The sequence below is a fragment of the Gorilla gorilla genome, chromosome 1 (genome assembly GCF_029281585.2).
Source record: "Gorilla gorilla gorilla isolate KB3781 chromosome 1, NHGRI_mGorGor1-v2.1_pri, whole genome shotgun sequence".
NCBI lineage: Eukaryota > Metazoa > Chordata > Mammalia > Primates > Hominidae > Gorilla > Gorilla gorilla.
In genome coordinates, this window is record NC_073224.2 from 30,065,706 (window position 1) to 30,085,652 (window position 19,947).

The 19,947-nt window shown below is 35.2% G+C and overlaps 1 protein-coding gene across 10 annotated transcripts in view; it reads right to left on the reverse strand.

The window, feature by feature from the left end:
- Positions 1 to 14,866: 14,866 nt before the first annotated feature.
- ESRRG (estrogen related receptor gamma) overlaps positions 14,867 to 19,947 on the reverse strand; it is a 591,615-nt gene continuing 586,534 nt past the window's right edge. For all 10 annotated transcript variants that reach the window (XM_063708073.1, XM_019030557.4, XM_055379671.2 and 7 more), the window contains one exon: positions 14,867 to 18,812. In XM_063708073.1, the coding sequence (XP_063564143.1) occupies positions 18,568 to 18,812 (245 nt within the window). In that variant the 3' untranslated portion in view covers positions 14,867 to 18,567. The remainder of the gene's footprint in view (positions 18,813 to 19,947) is intronic.

Consider the following 19,947-nt stretch of genomic DNA (forward strand, 5'->3'; position numbering starts at 1 on the left):
AGACACAACATACCAGAATCTCTGGGACACATTCAAAGCAGTGTGTAGAGGGAAATTTATAGCACTAAATGCCCACAAGAGAAAGCAGGAAAGATCCAAAATTGACACCCTAACATCACAATTAAAAGAACTAGAAAAGCAAGAGCAAACACATTCAAAAGCTAGCAGAAGGCAAGAAATAACTAAAATCAGAGCAGAACTGAAGGAAATAGAGACACAAAAAACTCTTCAAAAAATTAATGAATCCAGGAGCTGGTTTTCTGAAAGGATCAACAAAATTGATAGACTGCTAGCAAGACTAATAAAGAAAAGAAGAGGGAAGAATCAAATAGATGCAATAAAAAATGATAAAGGGGATATCGCCACTGATCCCACAGAAATACAAACTACCATCAGAGAATACTACAAACACCTCTATGCAAATAAACTAGAAAATCTAGAAGAAATGGATAAATTCCTCAACACATACACTCTCCCAAGACTAAACCAGGAAGAAGTTGAATCTCTGAATAGACCAATAACAGGAGCTGAAATTGTGGCAATAATCAATAGCTTACCAACCAAAAAGAGTCCAGGACCAGATGGATTCACAGCCGATTTCTACCAGAGGTACAAGGAGGAACTGGTACCATTCCTTCTGGAACTACTCCAATCAATAGAAAAAGAGGAATCCTCCCTAACTCATTTTATGAAGCCAGCATCATTCTGATACCAAAGCCAGGCAGAGACACAACAAAAAAGGAGAATTTTAGACCAATATCCTTGATGAACATTGATGCAAAAATCCTCAATAAAATACTGGCAAAACGAATCCAGCAGCACATCAAAAAGCTTATCCACCGTGATCAAGTGGGCTTCATCCCTGGGATGCAAGGCTGGTTCAATATACACAAGTCAATAAATGTAATCCAGCATATAAACAGAGCCAAAGACAAAAACCACATGATTATCTCAATAGATGCAGAAAAAGCCTTTGACAAAATTCAACAACCCTTCATGCTAAAAACTCTCAATAAATTAGGTATTGATGGGATGTATTTCAAAATAATAAGAGCTATCTATGACAAACCCACAGCCAATATCATACTGAATGGGCAAAAACTGGAAGCATTCCCTTTGAAAACTGGCACAAGACAGGGATGCCCTCTCTCACCACTCCTATTCAACATAGTGTTGGAAGTTCTGGCCAGGGCAATTAGGCAGGAGAAGGAAATAAAGGGTATTCAATTAGGAAAAGAGGAAGTCAAATTGTCCCTGTTTGCAGACGACATGATTGTATATCTAGAAAACCCCATTGTCTCAGCCCAAAATCTCCTTAAGATGATAAGCAACTTCAGCAAAGTCTCAGGATACAAAATCAATGTACAAAAATCACAAGCATTCTTATACACCAATAACAGACAAACAGAGACCCAAATCATGAGTGAACTCCCATTCACAATTGCTTCAAAGAGAATAAAATACCTAGGAATCCAACTTACAAGGGATGTGAAGGACCTCTTCAAGGAGAACTACAAACCACTGCTCAATGAAATAAAAGAGGATACAAACAAATGGAAGAACATTCCATGCTCATGGGTAGGAAGAATCAATATTGTGAAAATGGCCATACCGCCCAAGGTAATTTACAGATTCAATGCCATCCCCATCAAGCTACCAATGACTTTCTTCACAGAATTGGAAAAAACTACTTTAAAGTTCATATGGAACCAAAAAAGAGCCCGCATCGCCAAGTCAATCCTAAGCCAAAAGAACAAAGCTGGAGGCATCACGCTACCTGACTTTAAATTATACTACAAGGCTACAGTAACCAAAACAGCATGGTACTGGTACCAAAACAGAGATATAGATCAATGGAACAGAACAGAGCCCTCAGAAATAACGCTGCATATCTACAACTATCTGATCTTTGACAAACCTGAGAAAAACAAGCAATGGGGGAAGGATTCCCTATTTAATAAATGGTGCTGGGAAAACTGGCTAGCCATATGGAGAAAGTTGAAACTGGATCCCTTCCTTACACCTTATACAAAAATCAATTCAAGATGGATTAAAGACTTAAACGTTAGACCTAAAACCATAAAAACCCTAGAAGAAAAGCTAGGCATTACCATTCAGGACATAGGCATGGGCAAGGACTTCATGTCTAAAACACCAAAAGCAACGGCAACAAAAGCCAAAATTGACAAATGGGATCTAATTAAACTAAAGAGCTTCTGCAAAGCAAAAGAAACTACCATCAGAGTGAACAGGCAACCTACAAAATGGGAGAAAATTTTCGCAACCTACTCATCTGACAAAGGGCTAATATCCAGAATCTACAATGAACTCCAACAAATTTACAAGAAAAAAACAAACAACCCCATCAAAAAGTGGGCAAAGGACATGAACAGACACTTCTCGAAAGAAGACATTTATGCAGCCAAAAAACACATGAAAAAATGCTCATCATCACTGGCCATCAGAGAAATGCAAATCAAAACCACAGTGAGATACCATCTCACACCAGTTAGAATGGCAATCATTAAGAAGTCAGGAAACAACAGGTGCTGGAGAGGATGTGGAGAAATAGGAACACTTTTACACTGTTGGTTGGACTGTAAACTAGTTCAACCATTGTGGAAGTCAGTGTGGTGATTCCTCAGGGATCTAGAACTGGAAATACCATTTGACCCAGCCATCCCATTACTGGGTATATACCCAAAGGACTATAAATCATGCTGCTATAAAGACACATGCACACGTATGTTTATTGTGGCATTATTCACAATAGCAAAGACTTGGAACCAACCCAAATGTCCAACAATGATAGACTGGATTAAGAAAATGTGGCACATATACACCATGGAATACTATGCAGCCATAAAAAATGATGAGTTCATGTCCTTTGTAGGGACATGGATGAAATTGGAAAACATCATTCTCAGTAAACTATTGCAAGAACAAAAAAAACCAAACACCGCATGTTCTCACTCATAGGTGGGAATTGAACAATGAGATCACATGGACACAGGAAGGGGAATATCACACTCTGGGGACTGTTGTGGGGTGGGGGAGGGGGGAGGGATAGCATCGGGAGATATACCTAATGCTAGGTGACGAGTTAGTGGGTGCAGCACACCAGCATGGCACATGTGCACATATGTAACTAACCTGCACAATGTGCACATGTACCCTAAAACTTAAAGTATAATTAAGAAAAAAAAAAGAAAACTGCTACGAGAATAGACTTTAAGGATTCTCACCACACACACAGATAAGTATGTGAGGTAATGCATATTTTAATTGGCTTGTTTTGTTAAAAAAATCAAGAGATGCACAATTTGAATTGTGTTATAATTGTTTCAAAAATATAATATTAAATCAGTATCTTTATCTAGAGAAAATATCAGGCCCACACCACTTCCCTGACAAATTTTACCACATATTTACCAAAGAACACCATCTCCTATGAATTGATTCAAAGAAAAAAGTTAGAGATACTGCTCTCCCAAATTGTTTTGTAATAACTTTACAAATATCAAAGCCTGAAATCATCTTATAAAAAGAGAAAATTGTAGTATTTTCTTATCTATAAACAGAGATAGAAAAAATCTTTTAAAAAAATAAAAAGCAAGCCAAATCCGGCAATATATAAAGAGATTAATACACCATGTTAAAATTAGATTTTTTTTTAAGAATGCAAAATCAATTCTACTTTAAAATAGCAATCAAAGTAAGTTGTCACATTACCAGATTAAAGAAGAAAAATAAGAGAATAGCTCAATAGATGAAAGAAAACTATTTTTAATAAAATTCAAAGTCTGGCTGGGTGCGGTCGCTCACGCCTATAATCCCAGCACATTGGAAGGCTGAGGCAGGCGGATCACCTGAGGTCAGGAGTTCAAGACCAGCCTGGCCAACATGGTGAAACCCTGTCTCTACTAAAAATACAAAAATTAGCTGCGTGTGGTGGTGGCACCTCTAATCTCTGCTTCTCAGGAGGCTGAGGCAAGAGAATCACTTGAACCTGGGAGGAGGAGGTTGCAATGAGCTGAGATGGTGCCACTGCACTCCAGCCTGGGCTACAAGAGTGAAACTCTGTCTCAACAACAACAACAAAAAATTCAAAGTCCATGCCAATACAAAAATTCTTAGAAATCAGTGGAAAATAAGAGAAAATCCTTAGTCTATTAAATGATGTGTATAAGGAACTTTATATCAAATGCAGTGGAAAAACTAAAAGCATTTTCTTTTGGGTAAATAAGACAAAGTTACCTCTTGTCACCACTTTTTTTTTTTTTTTGAGATGGAGTCTCACTCTGTCATCAGGCTGGAGTGAAATGGCGCAATCTCGGCTCACTGCAACCTCCACCTCATGGGTTCAAACGATTCTCCTGCCTCAGCCTCCCAAGTAGCTGGGACTACAGGCACGTGCCACCACACCCAGCTAATTTTGGTAGTTTTAGTAGAGATGGGGTTTCACTACGTTGGCCAGGATGGTCTCGATCTCTTGACCTCATTATCCACCTGTCTCGGCCTCCCGAAGTGCTGGGATTACAGGAGTGAGCCACCATGCCCAGCCTTGTCACCACTTCTTTTCAACATGAGCTAGTGGTCTTTACCAGTGCAGTAATACAAAAATAAGAACCAAAAGTTAAAGAGTTGAGAGGGAAGAAATAAAGCAATAATTATGTGTGAATAATATGTTTGTGTGTGTAAAAAATTTCCAAAGAACCCACAGATAAATTATTAGAATTAATAGGCAAGTTTCTCCAAGTTGGTGGATGCAAAAATCAATATATAAAATCAATTTTAATTCTATATATCAGCAAAAAGCAGAACATGAAAAATTTAAAATTAGCTAAAGATAGTTTCCCTTTATAATAGCAGCAAATTATTTATATTTATGGTATGTTGTAAAAACTCAAAATAATTTTAAGATACTATTTTATAAAAGCATCAAAAATTTCAAGAAGACCTAAATAAAGTGTGGGAGATAACATGCTCATTAATAGGAAGTCTCAATGTAACATAGATGTAAATCTACACATTTATCTATAGAATCAATGCTATCTTAATTAAAATATTAACAGGTGTGTGTCTGTGTGTGTGTGTGTGTGTGTGTGTGTAATTGACAAGATGATTCTATATTTTATACAGAAATGCTAAAGCCAAGATACTTAGGGGAAAGACAATAGTAAAGTGCAACTGCTCTGTCAGATATCAAGCCTTATAAGTATTTTAGGAAGTAGTTAAGAATGTGTAGCATTGATACAAAGATTGTTGAACGAATAGAACAGAAAAGGAGAGCCAGAAAAAGACCCATATATTGCAAAGGCAACACTTTCGAGCTGCAGAGAAAGGTCAGTCTTTTCAACAAAGGGTGTTTTAGACAACTGGATGTCTGTATAGAAAAACAAAGAGATATAATACTTAACCTCCATTTTATATCACACGCAAGAGTGAATTTCAGCTCATTTGAATTTTTAAAAGAGAAAAGTAAAACAATGAAACCTTTAGAAAATAATGATTTACAGTTTTTTGTTTGTTTGGTTTTTTTGGGGACGGAGTCTCCCTCTGTCGCCAGGCCGGAGTGCAGTGCCGCCATCTGGGCTCAATGCAACCTCTGCCTCCTGGGTTCAAGTGACTCCCCTGCTTCAGCCTTCCGAATAGCTGGGACTATGGGCATGTGCCACCACATCTGGCTAAATTTGTATTTTTAGTAGAGGTGGGGTTTCACCATGTTGGCCAGGAGGGTCTCAATCGTCTGACCTCGTGATCCACCCACCTTGGCCTCCCAAAGTGCTGGGATAACAGGCGGAGCCACTGCCCAGCCTTGACAGTATTTTTAACCTCAAAGAAGGAAAGTATTTCTCAAACAGGATTAAAGCACAAACTACAGAGAAAAGGATTGATACCTTGGATCATGTTAAAATTAAGAACTTCATTAAAAGAGACCATTAAGAGAGTAAAAATTCAAGACAGTTACAGAAGTTATTTTCTTATAACTGGATCATACCCAGAATAAATTAAAAACATCTACAAATCAATAAGTACAGACCACCAGAAATTTGAAAGGGCAATTATTTACTTAAACAGAAACTTCATAAAAAAGATATCCAAATGGCTAATACATGTATAAAAGAGTGTTCAATATTATTAGTCCTCAGGAAAATGAAAATGAACAGTTTTATGAAATACCACTACACAGTCATCAGAATAATTAAAAATTTAAAATATGCAATAAAGTTCAAACTTTTAAAAAACTCTCCCACACTCTTGTTAGAAAAGTATATTGGTACAACCACTTCAGAAAACAGTTCAGGATTATCTGCTGAAGTTGAAAGCTATATAGACCTTATGACACAGCAATACTACTCTTAGGAACATATTAACAAATGCATGTACATTTTGGCCATGTGCTATGTGTGAACAAGTAAATTCACAGAAGCATTATTTGTAAGAGCAAAAATTCTATACAAACCAAATTCCATCATTTGGTAAAACAAACAGTAGAATACAGCAATGGAGATAAGCAAATGACTGCACAGCAGAGCATGGGTGAATTTCTCAAAAGTAATATTGATTTAAATAAGCCAGTCTCAAAATATTATACACTGTATATTTCAAATTATAGAGGTGTCAAAAGCAGACAAACTTCTACTATGATGTTTTGGATGTGTATTTAGAAGGAAAAATGGGTCACAATTACCTTTGTTTTGCGGAAGGGGAATAGATATGCTTTCGAAGCTTACAACATTTCAGTTATTGACTTGGATGATGCTGTCATGAGTGTTAACTTTATGAGAATTCATTAACAAACGTCTATGTTTTATGCACTTTGCTATGTTTAAAAATGTTTTAAAGGGGATATTATGTACTCTTAAAGGCAATGATATATTAAAACGTCACGATGACAATGATCATACATGCCGTTGATAACACAACCCCCAAATACTCAAAACATCAACTGACAGAAATAAATCAATAGTTGTAATTAGAGATTGAGACATTTCTCTTAGAAACTAATAGCAACTGGACAAAAAGTAAGAAGTTGGGAAATATTTAAATAACATTAACAATGTGTTAAAAGTAGGTACTTCACCTACCACTCAGAACATTCACGTTTTTTTAAGGTCAAGTGGAACTTTCTCAAAAATTGGGTAGACACTCAACCACAAAGGAAATGTTTAAAAAATTACATGACTCAACCACATACAGGCTACATTGTCTGAAAATAAACAACATGTAATTTTACATCATTAATAACAAATATTTTAAAATACATCTCTGAGAATATACACATATACACATACATCAAGTTGCTAAAAAGTCCTCAATTAAAGAGAACATCATAAGAAATATTGTGGAATCCTTAGAACTAAATGCCAGCAAAAGCACTGCACATCAAATTTCGTGGACTACTGCTAAAGCAGTATCTAAAGGGGGAAATGTATAGCTTTGAACACATTCATTTAAAAAATGGAAATTGAATAGAAATTATCAAAGCAATTGTGATATATTGAATTATGGTTTCTATTTACTTACTTTCCTGTATATCTGCCATGTAAATGTGTAGTTCATCCCACAAAACTGCTTTGGACTTGGCTACACGACTGATTTTGGCCAATGGCAGGTGGGTAGACAAGAGACAAGCAATGGGCTTGAAATGTATTTATGCCTTGAGACTTGCTTTCTTGTACCTCTGCAGTCATCATGATAAAACTGTCTTCTGAGTAGCTGCCACCTCAGCAGTCTGGACCCCAGAGAGAGATAAGTGGAGAAGACCTCAGCCATCCAGACCTGCAGGGTGAAGCAGAGACACTCAGTCAAGCCCTGTCTAGCCATCACAGCCACCTCAAAGAATTAAGTGCTTTATTTTTATAACTCACTGAGATTTTGTGGTTGTTATGCAGCGAAAACTGACTGATAGAAGAATCAGAAGTTGAGTTGCTGCCATAACATAAAATTAAAATATCTGGAAGTAGGTTTGGGACAAAGGCAGCGGGGGACACATCTATGGAGAGCTGAAAAAGAATGGTATCGAAGGTGGGGGAGGGGGTGGGGAAGGCAATCTATGCTACATTCTAGCAACTCATTTGTAACAGTTTTGGCTGCAGTAACATGGAATAAAAAAATGAATCTAACACATTTATGGACTTGGGAAAGATGGCTTATAGTCAAAATGATAAATGCATGAGTTGATTGCTCTAACTGCCTATAATAAGATAAATGGATTTATAATATGGAGAAAGAGATATCCTCAGAAGTAAACTGGTCAGTTTGCAAGCTGAATTAGAGGGAATATAGATTATTTACTTAGAAAATCCAGGACTATAAACAAATGATTATAAGGAAATTCAACAAGGTTTCTAAGTACAAGATCAATATACAAAATGAAATAGCATTTCTCTGTTCAAAAACACAACAAAACAATACACTAACATATAAAATAACTTGTAATTTGCAAAAGCTACAAATTTATGAAGTATCTAGGAATTGGTTAAAGAAAGACTTTATGGTGATACAATTTAAAAATATCTCTATTAAAGAAATTAAATATACAAGAATAAATTGAGAGATAAACATTCATTGAATTTGAATCACAAAAATGTTAATTTTCTCCAAATTAATTTCTACATTAAAAAATCTAATAATATTTATAGAAGGATCAGTTTTAGAATTCAAAATAAGATTTTGAATTTCAAGCAGAAGAATAAAATTTCCCAAGTAACTAGAAATTTGAAACATAAGACGAAGTGTGTTGTCTTATGTTTTGTGGGCATGGGTGCAGGATACACTCTATCAGATATTTAGATGAATTATAACACTATGGTAATAAAATAATATGGTATTATGGCAGTAACATATAAATTGTCCAAAGAACAGAATAAAAAAAAACAAAATAAACTTCTTTACCTAGGGTAGTTTTGTATGATATCAAAGTGACATCACAAATCAATGCGGAAAAAAGAGATTCGGATATAAATAGAATCTTATATACATTAAAAACATTCAAATTAGATTAAATGAGACCAAAATGTGACACTTAAATTATAAAAATAATTGCATAAAAAAGAAAGAATATATTTTAAACTCTGAAGCCATAGGATGAAACTGATGAATTTGACTTTATTGAAGTTAATAATTTCTAGTCAACAAAGGCAAAGGTCAATGTTATGAGATGTATGACAGACTAGGAGAAGACATTGCAAAAACTGAAAGTGACAGGGATCAATATGTAGAATATACAAAGAACTCCTGCAAATGAACAAAAAAAAACCCAATATAAAAAAAGCAAAGTGTATAAATACAAAATTCACAGAAAGGAGAGACAGAGTAGGTACAAAAAACAAGAAAAGAAGCTCAGAGAAATATAAATCTAACCAAAAATACAGTATTTTTAAAATAATGAGATTAGAAAAAGTTTAATAACCACATAAAATGTATATGCTGCTGAGGGGAAATGAAATAAACATACAACTAGTGGGAGTTCAAACTAATCTAATTCTGTAGGATAATTTCTGTACTGAAAATAAATATAGAAATAGTCAATGACCTAGTAACCCCACGCCTGGACATATATTTCAGAAAAACAATTACATTGGTCCAAAAGGAAAAGCATCCAAAGATGTTCATTGTAACATTGCATATTGTATTAAGGCTTTGAAAGCAAACTTATTGTTCATCACAAGGGGAATAGATAAAATATGATATATGCCTTCAATGGCTTACTATGTGGCAGATTTCCTCCTAAAACACAGATAAGTCTTAAAATCTAGTGTAGAGTAAAAAATAAAAAACAGAATAAGATAGTCAACACAGCACCATTTCTGTATATTAAAAGTCTTACACAAACCAACATTATATGTTTTTCAAGGACTCACAAGGAGACATTGCAGAATGAAAGAGACATGAGGGAATGAGATAGTATTTCTTGATCTAAGCAACAGAATTAATTCACTCTGTATTCTACCTATTCAAAATTTTTTAAAAAAGTACTATCATTCAGTTTCAAGAAACTGCTAAACATAGGGTTAGTGTTTTAAGATATTAGGTTCAGGAACTAGACAAGCTGCATTCAAATTTAGCTGACTCGTGCACTAATTATTTGGTCCTTGAGCAAGTTATTTAACTTCTCTGAGACTCCTTTTCTTCATCTATAAAATGAAGATATTAATGTTATTTCCCTCATAAAGAAATTGGGAATATTAAATTGTATAATGTATTTAAAGAAGTCAGCATAGTGTCCAGCACACAGTTAGGCCCACGATTGGTTTCTGGCTGGACCTGCATTGTGCATCAGGTCAACCCTGATTCTATACTACTTTAATTCCCACTCAAGAGAAGCTCCCCAAAGCAGCCTCCTATGCATCTGCATCCCAAACACCTGCATTTTCCCCCTGCCCTAAAGGCTTTTCTCCCAGTTTAAATTACATTATCCTGGAGTATCATCTAGCCTCTCTTGGAAAAGACATAAAGAGGAAGAAAGAAATTACATTTTCAACATATTGAACTTTTAAAAATGAAACAAAGTATTTCCCTAAATTATCTAATTTAATCCTAATAACAACCCTTCGATAGTATATTTATCCCCATTTATCTAAGCAGAATATACTTAACTAGGAATAACATCACATAGCTGGTTAGTGGCAGAGTTGGCTTTGACCCTATACATTAAAAACTCAGTTTATGCATGTAACCAGTATGGCGTACTGTTTCTCATCACTTTCCGCAGTATATTTGAGCACCACCAAATCTTATTAAACCCAAACAAGTAAGTCTTGTGTCAAATAATTCCTTGTGTGTAAAACCATACTCATATTAAACATCTATTTACTTAATAACCAGCACAGGAATTACTCTGAACTACTTACTTATTTCTGAGGAGAAAGTGGCTTTTTTTCTATATGTACAGTTAAAAATATAGGCTACAAATCTTCTTTTGATTTATAAGCCTGAACAAGTTGGGTACATTAGGGATGGCCAATTCATTTTTATTTCAAAAGGAAGACCCAGGCAAAATAAAAGTCTAGTGGATATAAAGAATCTCTGAGAGATTATTACAAAAATACCTGCAAAATAGTGTTTAATATTAATTGTTAGTATTCTTCATTCGTAATGATATAAAATCCCATATTTTAAGGGAAAAAGTTAACACTTGTATGGCTATAGACTTCACTTTGGAAATTGCTCTTATGACTTTAGCTTTCTATGTGCTTTTTAAAATAGCAGACAGTTCTTCACTTCCCCATAAAACTGTGAAATTTGACTGAGAATGGCAGATTGAATTGGAGTGTGAATAGTGTGATTTAATGCTCCCGCTAGTCTGAAATGTTTTCCTGTTAGGCCCTTTTAGCGACCACTCCCAAAAGTTTGTTTGCATTACCTAAAATCAGCGCTCCAAAGTTCACCACATTGCGAAACACACAGACTGCTATTATTTTCACAATGCTAAACACTTTTTTTTTCTCACAGTAAAGTCCATTTCTCGTTTGATTGCATGTAACAAAATTTGTAGTCTAAAGCTTCACTGTTTCAGAATCGTTCATCAAAGTTGTGATATAGGACTTCTGGCAAAATTATCCAAATAATCCCGTATACCCTAAGACATTGTTTTCAATTCTTTTGTTTTTAAATTTCGTTTCTTAGGGGATGGGGTCTCACTATGCTGCCCAGGCTAGTCTTAAACTTCTGGGGTCAAGCAATCCTCCCACCTCTGCCTCCCAAAGTGCCAGGATTACAGGCATGGGCCACTGTGCCCAGCCTCTTTTCAGTGCTTTTAAAAAATAATACTGTTAAATATATATTATGCTTAAAGGGCATTTTCATTCATGGGCTCTGCTATGTCTACTTTGTTTCTTTTTTTAATGTACACAGATATACACTTTTGGCTTATGATCTTAAATCAAAAAAACACTTCTTACTTGGAGCAAAGTTTCTCATGTTTGAAATTCTGTGACATGTTATGGCAATACATGATTATATTGGTACTTTTTTAAGATTGTACAATAGATGAAATGGTTAATTATTAATCTGGCTGGTATCTGTAATGAAAAAGGGAGTTCTTGCTTTTAGGCCACAGACTCAGTATGTAAATCTCTTGTGTTGCTGCAATCATAATATTCCTGCAGCTATGGTGTCACCTATTGTAATTTTTCTGCTAATAAACAAATTTGAACTAGCCAGGAATCCTAAATTTTGAGACTAGTTGTTTATCTGAAATATACTCCAGAGCAATAGTAATGCAGTTCTGCTTTGAATTTAATTTAAACAGAAACAGGCAAAACAAATCTCTATGGAGGATATTTGACAATAATAAAATATTTCTCCCAGCGGGTGAGCTGGTAGCGATTGTATTGTGCAATCAAAGCTCACGTTTCAGTAGGTCATTACCATCATAACAAGCCCTTGGACCAACTGGCATGGACATGCAACATTGAGCCCCTGATGGTCACATTATTTCAGACCTTTAACTTCATGAAGAACAAGACAAATACTCCTGGGAAAGCGGGATTATATTTTGAAATTCCTTTCTTTTCTATTTGTTTCACAATAAGATGCAGTACACAATCCATCTACTGCTACTTGTTTCATTTTGTTTTTTTCCACACTACCAGGGGGCATGAGAAGCTAGATTTAGAGATTCGAAAGGCCAGATGCACTGACTTCAACACTTTCTCATCTATTAGTCTATGGTGCTATCCATTCAGGATGTAAACCATTGTGGATGAAACAAAAGCCTTAAGCACAGCTCTCTTTTCTTTCACAAGTTAATCACAAATTAAATTTTATAATAAGCAAAGTGCACCTAAAGTTTTTTGCAGAGGCCCAAGGATGAAGCGTTCTATCTCGTTCCTACCTCTCACCTAAATCAACAACTTGAAAAATATAGGTAAGAGAAGTCCTTCCAAGAAATGAAAATTTTCTAACTTTGTTGCTCTTTTGTTTGTCAATAGGGAAAGATAGGTTTTTTGGATCCCACCTAAATTAATTCTAAAGCACATTAATGGGCCAAATGAGTAGGATTTAAAAAGCGGTGGGGGGTGGGGGGAAGTTGTGAGATATTCTGCAAACAAGTTTTTGAGTAGCTATCCATCTCCATCTTTATATGGAGATATAACAGGAAGATGTGGCTTGGCAGTCATCAAATAAAATGTATTTTTCATATGTTTTGTGGAGGTCAAAACAAAGTGCATTTCATTGGTTTGGTAAGGAAACAAAAGGTTAAGTACTTTCGTCTTGTTATTAAAAAGAAACCCTAATAAAAATTTAGAACCAATATTAAAAAGTTCATTATTTTTGGTTTATTTGAGAAAAGTATAAAAATTTTAAGCAAGTGTTTCTCCATCTTGTCTTCATGTTGGAATCACCTGGAGATCTTTTGTAAGCATTCCAAAACCCAGGACACATCTGGGATCAATGAAACCACAATCTCTGTGGGTGGAACATGAGGATCAGGAATTGTGACACTCCCCAGGTGATTTCAATATGCAGACAAATTTGGGGACCACTGGCTTAAAAATAAACCACTTATAAACAACTGGTGAAAATAAAAGCGATCCCTTAAAAAAATAATGCATTTGTCAGAGGTACTTGTTGTTTATGTATTGAGAAACACAACATGCTGAAATGTCAAAATCCTACTTCATTTTCTTTTACACCTATGGCAACCATGATAAATATGTCAGTACCAGAAAAGTTGTCCTGTAAGAATTTTAAGTTATAAAAACAGCAAGACAGTTCTAACAGGAATGCTTTAAAGTGTGTGTGTGTGTGTGTGTGTGTGTGTGTGTGTGTGTGTGTGTGTGTGTGTTTATGCCTAACATATTTTACAATGAGGACCTCTTTAGAAGATTACAGACATGATTTTTCCTTTTAGGTTTGTATCTTGCATTGTTTCAGTCCCATCCAAGCACTTAAAAAATATCAAAAGTAAAACATGTCAGATTTTATGTTGAACTGTTGCCACTCAAAGGACATTAAAATATAAAAAAGACAATACTAAGCTATCTTGTTCGGTAGTGCATCTTAGTCAGTTAGGTAATCTCGCGCCCCTAAAACCAATTCAGTTTAGTGGCCTTTGTGTCATCAGCTTGCTTCTCTAGAGAACCGACCACCTCTGAAAGGTGAGAGATACAGTGGGCAAACACAATGACAAAACACCCTCAAGATAGGCAGAGAAGCCAAGAAAGCACATATTAGCACTTCGGTGATGGCTCCAGGAGGGTCCAGTGGAAGCTACAACTTGACCCTGAGCAGCAAGGGCTGTAACCTCTCTGAGTGCAAAAGGCAAGAGGAGGCCATTTGCTGTCAGCAGTGCTGTTTAACCCTCTTGAATTCGAAGACAGCTCCCCCTCCTAATTCACACGGATCTCTAAGCTCTGCTTGTTGACTTCTCATTCAGGAAATCTGGTCAGCAGCTCTACTGCTGCTCCACACAGCCTGCAGCTTGCCAAAGAGCTCGGAGCAAGCGCATGATTTAATTGTTGATAGAGGGAAATAATGGGTATCTCTAGCAGGTTTTAATATGATCTTAAAATAGGGGGAGAGTTTTCTGTTATGACAGTGACATAGAGGCGATGATTTTGAGTAATGCAGGATGATGTGGAGATGCTTTAAGATTAAATAAGAGCTATATAAAGGCTTGTCAGAATGAATTCTAATGTGCCATGAGACACTTTGCATACTCTTAAATATGCAAAATGTCTCTTGGCACCCTAAGAATTCATTCTGACAAGCCTTTATATAGCACTTATTTAAACTCCGACTTTATTTTTAGGGAACAGGTACTCAGAGATACTCTTTGAATGGAAGCAACAAAGGGCAGTGTTTATCAATTTGGTTCTTTAGCGGGGGAAAAAAAAGAAACACAATACAAAAGAGCAGTCAAAAGTGGAAGCTTGTTTAATATTGCTCTACCATCATCCTGAAAGGCATAATAATTTGAGTTACACATCTGAACTGATTGGAGTTACAGAATCATATCTCCTTTTTGCATTTAACAATATATACAATATAAAATAAATACATTTACACAAATGGACATTTGCTGGAGCACACAGTATGGTACACATCACAAAAATATACAATTGATTGCTTTACAGATGTGAAGCCCATCTACAGCTATAGACATGGTTTTATTATTATTATTATTATTTTTACTACTGGCTATAATGCAACTCCTGGATTATTATAAGCAGTTTAAATTTTTTGTCCTTTTATGATCTTTGCACATAAGACTGCCATAAAATGTTTTCCTAGGCAGGTAAACAGAGACGCTTAAATAATTAAAATACAATCACCAACACCCATTTTCTCTTCTATAAGAAAAATAGCAGTTTTAAATTTTTTATATCTTTTATGTTATCATTTAAATGCAAAATAGTGGAATAAATACAACAATCTGATCTGATTGAAACACAAGTGTAACTACAAGGAGTCACACAATCATATTGCTTTAAATAAGAACGAACCTAAAAGAAGCAAAATTAAAATTAAAATCATATGGCTAAAACATACACCTTTATAACTTTCCAAAACTTCACATTAAGTAAATGGTCTTGCTTGAAACTTGAGAAGACTTCCCTCTAGTGAGGTTTAAGATGAGCATTTACCCTAAAGCCCGTGCAGTTCTTTTTAAATCTACGTTTTAGTTTTATTTCCTATTTGTGAGATACTTACTCTTTTGTAATGCTGAGAGTTACTTAAACTGAAAACTAAAAAATTGTATCTCGTTCTTTGAACATATCTCCATCTCAGGTTTTCAGTTGGTTGGCTCTTAATTCTGAAGCCCAAGTACTTTAATGTGATACAGTGAAAACAATGTATATATTGTATATATTTTATTTATATATAGTGTAGTTGAATAGTAGCAACTTAAACCCTGCACAAACTTTCTGGAAAATAATCTTTTTAAACACTTACATATATAAATAATCTTATAGAATCAGCACCTTTTTTCCCAGGAGTTGTATTTTCTGTTGTTATTTTTAAAGGGATGTGCCAATTTCTGAACTCCTATCACAGCTATAAATTTCAAGTTATTGACCATCTGAATGAATTGCTAATGATGATTTATCTAGAATCACACTACAGTCACTTCTCTACTGAGAAACCACAATCTACAATATAGTCCCATATAGCTAATGATAGATACACAGTATTCCTAGCACTGGGCTGATGTTTCATCAACCCAAGGTATTTTGTTTAAAGCACACAAAGTAGCAATAGTTTTGGAAACGAATCTGCACCAAAAAGTTTTGCAACAACACAGAGCGAGTTAATAACAACATCTGAGAGATGATTGAGTGAAAGCCATATATACAGCATTTAAAAATTAGACTTATCTATATTCTTGAAATATTCAAAGTTTTATTTCTAAGCTATACATTGGTATTCTATAATAAACCATTAGAGAAATTATTCCTTGTTTTGAAAATATTATTATGATTTTGATGTGTATCTGTTCATAATGAATACTTGTTTGGAGTTTCAATCTCTTAATTATTATTAGGAAGAACCTTATTACTGGTAAGGAATAGAATATACTACTGTAGTCTCCTGAGGAATTGTACATCCAATATTGTCTCTAATTCTACCCTGTGTCTAAAAGCACACACCACAAGAATCCAAACACCACAAGAACAAGACAACAGTCTTTGAATGCAACATAAAATTCAGAAAAGCACAGCAAACATGAAACATTGAAAAGCTGAACTACATTTCTTTTGTTTGTTAGGATTACAATTTTAATTACATCTGTGTACATAGAATAAGACTGTTCACATAGTACAGGGAGCAGCTACTAACACTGGTCCATTGGTATAGCATTTGATGGAGGTTACTGTTTATTGGTTATTCAGCGACTGTAGATTTCGGGGCATCTAATTGATTTCTTCATTAGATTACACCTCTTAACAGTCTGGAACCTGACTTGACTTTCATGCTGTGACAATACTGGTTGAAAAGCACATATATTGGCTTAGCTCTTGGTAAAAACTGCAGATTAATTTAAACGAACATTCCTAAATGAATAAACTTATATGGATTACGTTTTAGAATTTGGTCAGGCATTTTCTGTCTTTGATGATTTTTTTTTTTAATTCTGGCATTTGCCTTATTGCCTATTAAATGAATACTGGCTCACAGCTCCTTCTGAGACAAGGTCTGTAACTTTGCAAACAGGCAGTATCACATTCCTAACCACCATGGCAGCTAGAAATCATATGGCAATTGTACCTCCCAAGTAGAGAGGTGCACTCCTGATAATTCTACGGATCTATATCTCATGTGCAGTGCTTATATATGTGACTACTCAGAGTCACTGTAGGTGTAATCTCATCCTTTGTGTCAGTGAACATTTAGGTAAACTGGAGCTCATGTTAAGAAATTGATGTTTGGGACCAGACTGGCACACAACATAAATTGCATCCGTGATAATATGCACCTTCCCTTCAACTATTGCTTGAGTAAGTTAAATTCCCATATTAATAAATGGCTGAAAAGTGGTAAAGCTGGTACAAAAAAATCTCCATTTGTAAGAAGAAACAAAACATTTTTAAAAATCTTCCTTCAGGATTCATTTGTCCTTCATTATTGTTCGTAATTGTTCAAAGCCAGCACAAAATTGCAGTATTCTTATTTCTCTTTAGTATTGCATGAATGAATAAAGCTTAAACTATTCCCTGAAAAAGTTACATAGTAGCTAAACTAACAAATACCTGGAAGACTTGAAAAAACAATTAAGGAATCAAATGGCTGTAACTGATCTAGATGGAAAAGCAATGATAAGAAGCAGCCGATGCAACGTTGCTTAAGTTGTCTAATTAGAGGCTGCTCCCATGAAATCTAATACTGCACTCAGTCAATTCGTATATGTTGCACTGTACTTTTAGGAACGTTGGTTCTCTCTCTTTGATTCCTTAGTCATTGGGGACGGTATGGTTCACAATAAGTTCACTGGCATCCATATTATGGATCTCCATCCTTTGGCAGGGCTGGCTTCCATCTCTCTTCAGTTAGAGACCTCTTTTAAAAGTTCAGCAGCAGAAGGAAGAAAAAGAAAGATGGAAAGAAGGTCAAGAGGAAAGGAAAGGAAAGGAAAAACGAAAGGGAAAAAGGAAAGAAAGGGAAAGGAAAAGAGGAAGGGAGGATTTTTCTTTTTTTTTTTAAACTAAAGCTATTTCAAATTTAGAAAAAACGGGAAGGATGAGAAAAGAGAGGAACGAGAGTAGTCAAAGAAAAGAAAGAAGGCAGGCAGACGGGAAGAAAATAAAGGAGAATGGGAACTAGGAATGAAAGAAGCAAAGAAATAAGGGAGGTGAAAGAAGAAAAGGAGAAAAAATAAAGAGGAAGAGAAATGTGGGAAGAAAGAGGAAAGAAGATGATGGAGAAAACAGAAAGAAACTCATCAGGAACCTATGGAGGAATCTGAAAGCTGCTTCATAGTCTTGCTGCTAAATTATCAGTGCAGTCTGTTGATTTTTGATGTTGTTAACTAAACTCTAAGTTTCTTCGACATCACTCTTGGGTTTATTTTCCCTTTTTCAACATGAAGGATGGGAAGGCCCAGGGAGCTTTTAGTCAGACCTTGGCCTCCAACATTTCCAAAAAAAGTTTGTGCATGGGGACTTTGCCTTCTAGTTTGATGTTGTAGAAATGCTGCACGGCCTTGGTAGAGGTCTGCCTCAGGAGTGGCAGTGTCATCAGCATCTTGCCAGCTCGACGAGGGTCTTCCATGTGCTGGCCAGCTTCATAATCCTGCAGCGCCTCATGTAAGACATCCTGAAGCTTCTGAACGGCTTCAACATCTTCTATGTGCATGGAGTCTGTGCAATGAAGCAAAAGATATGAGTAATTATAATAATAACAGCAAACCTATGTAGACTAGAGTTATAAAATTAGTTATTAATTTAATTATTTTTGAACTTCTCTAAGCTTGAACCTATGATTTGTTCGGAGTCTTGCATTTCTACAATCTCTATTTCTTTCCAAATTTCCCTACATAATTTCGAATACTAGCTTAGAAGATGGGAATTATTAGAAAAGATCTATGATTTAAAATGTGTATTTTTCTTTCTCAGGCTGAGCAAGAGAAGGCTTTCTTTTAACAGATTACAGTCTTGACTATTTTATTCATTGTCTCATCCAGGTATATATTCATTCACTCAACAAACAACCACGGAAGGCCATCTATTGAAAGTATTATCTTAGTGCTGTGTGGGGGAAGGTTGTTTAAAATTCTGATCTTGCCCGGAAAAGCCAATATTTCCCAAAGAGGGGAAAAAATTGATGACTAAGATCCTAAGAACTCCATGTGACTACATTGAATCTAGCACTATACAGAAATCACAATAAATTATTTATCCTTTTAGGATGTTTAATGTTCTAGTATCAGTTGAGTAAAGCATCCTTACGGAGTCTACTTCCCTGATGAAAAACAAATGGTGTCTTCAGATCACTGAGTTCTGAAATATTTTTCACATTTGTAAAGGTGAACTTTGTCCTTAAATGAATAATTTGAAAATCTAATTCAATCAAGCAAAGAAAGGGTTAACAAGGTTGCCAAATTATTCTTGTGAGAAATGTGAGATGTGGGGAAAAAATAAAAGTTACAGCTCCAGCTCTAAAGCAGACACTTAATTATATACAAGTTTGAATCATTTAGCACGTTTTATTGATTCTGATGACAGTTTATCTGTTAATTACACATAATGGAGTCTTTGGGGGATTCTTCATGTTTAATAATTCTAGTTCTCTGAGAATGCTGAGCTCTAAGATATATGTAGTTAGCCTAATCTTTCATACAATTCAAACACAGATCACATGAACAAAAAGAGAGAGGGAATGTAATTTAAAATCAAGTGGCTAAATATATAATAAAAATGAAATATGGCAAACTAATTAAAAGATAGATAACCAGTAGCATGTCTTAAAAATTTATTCATATTTTGTTTAGTGTTT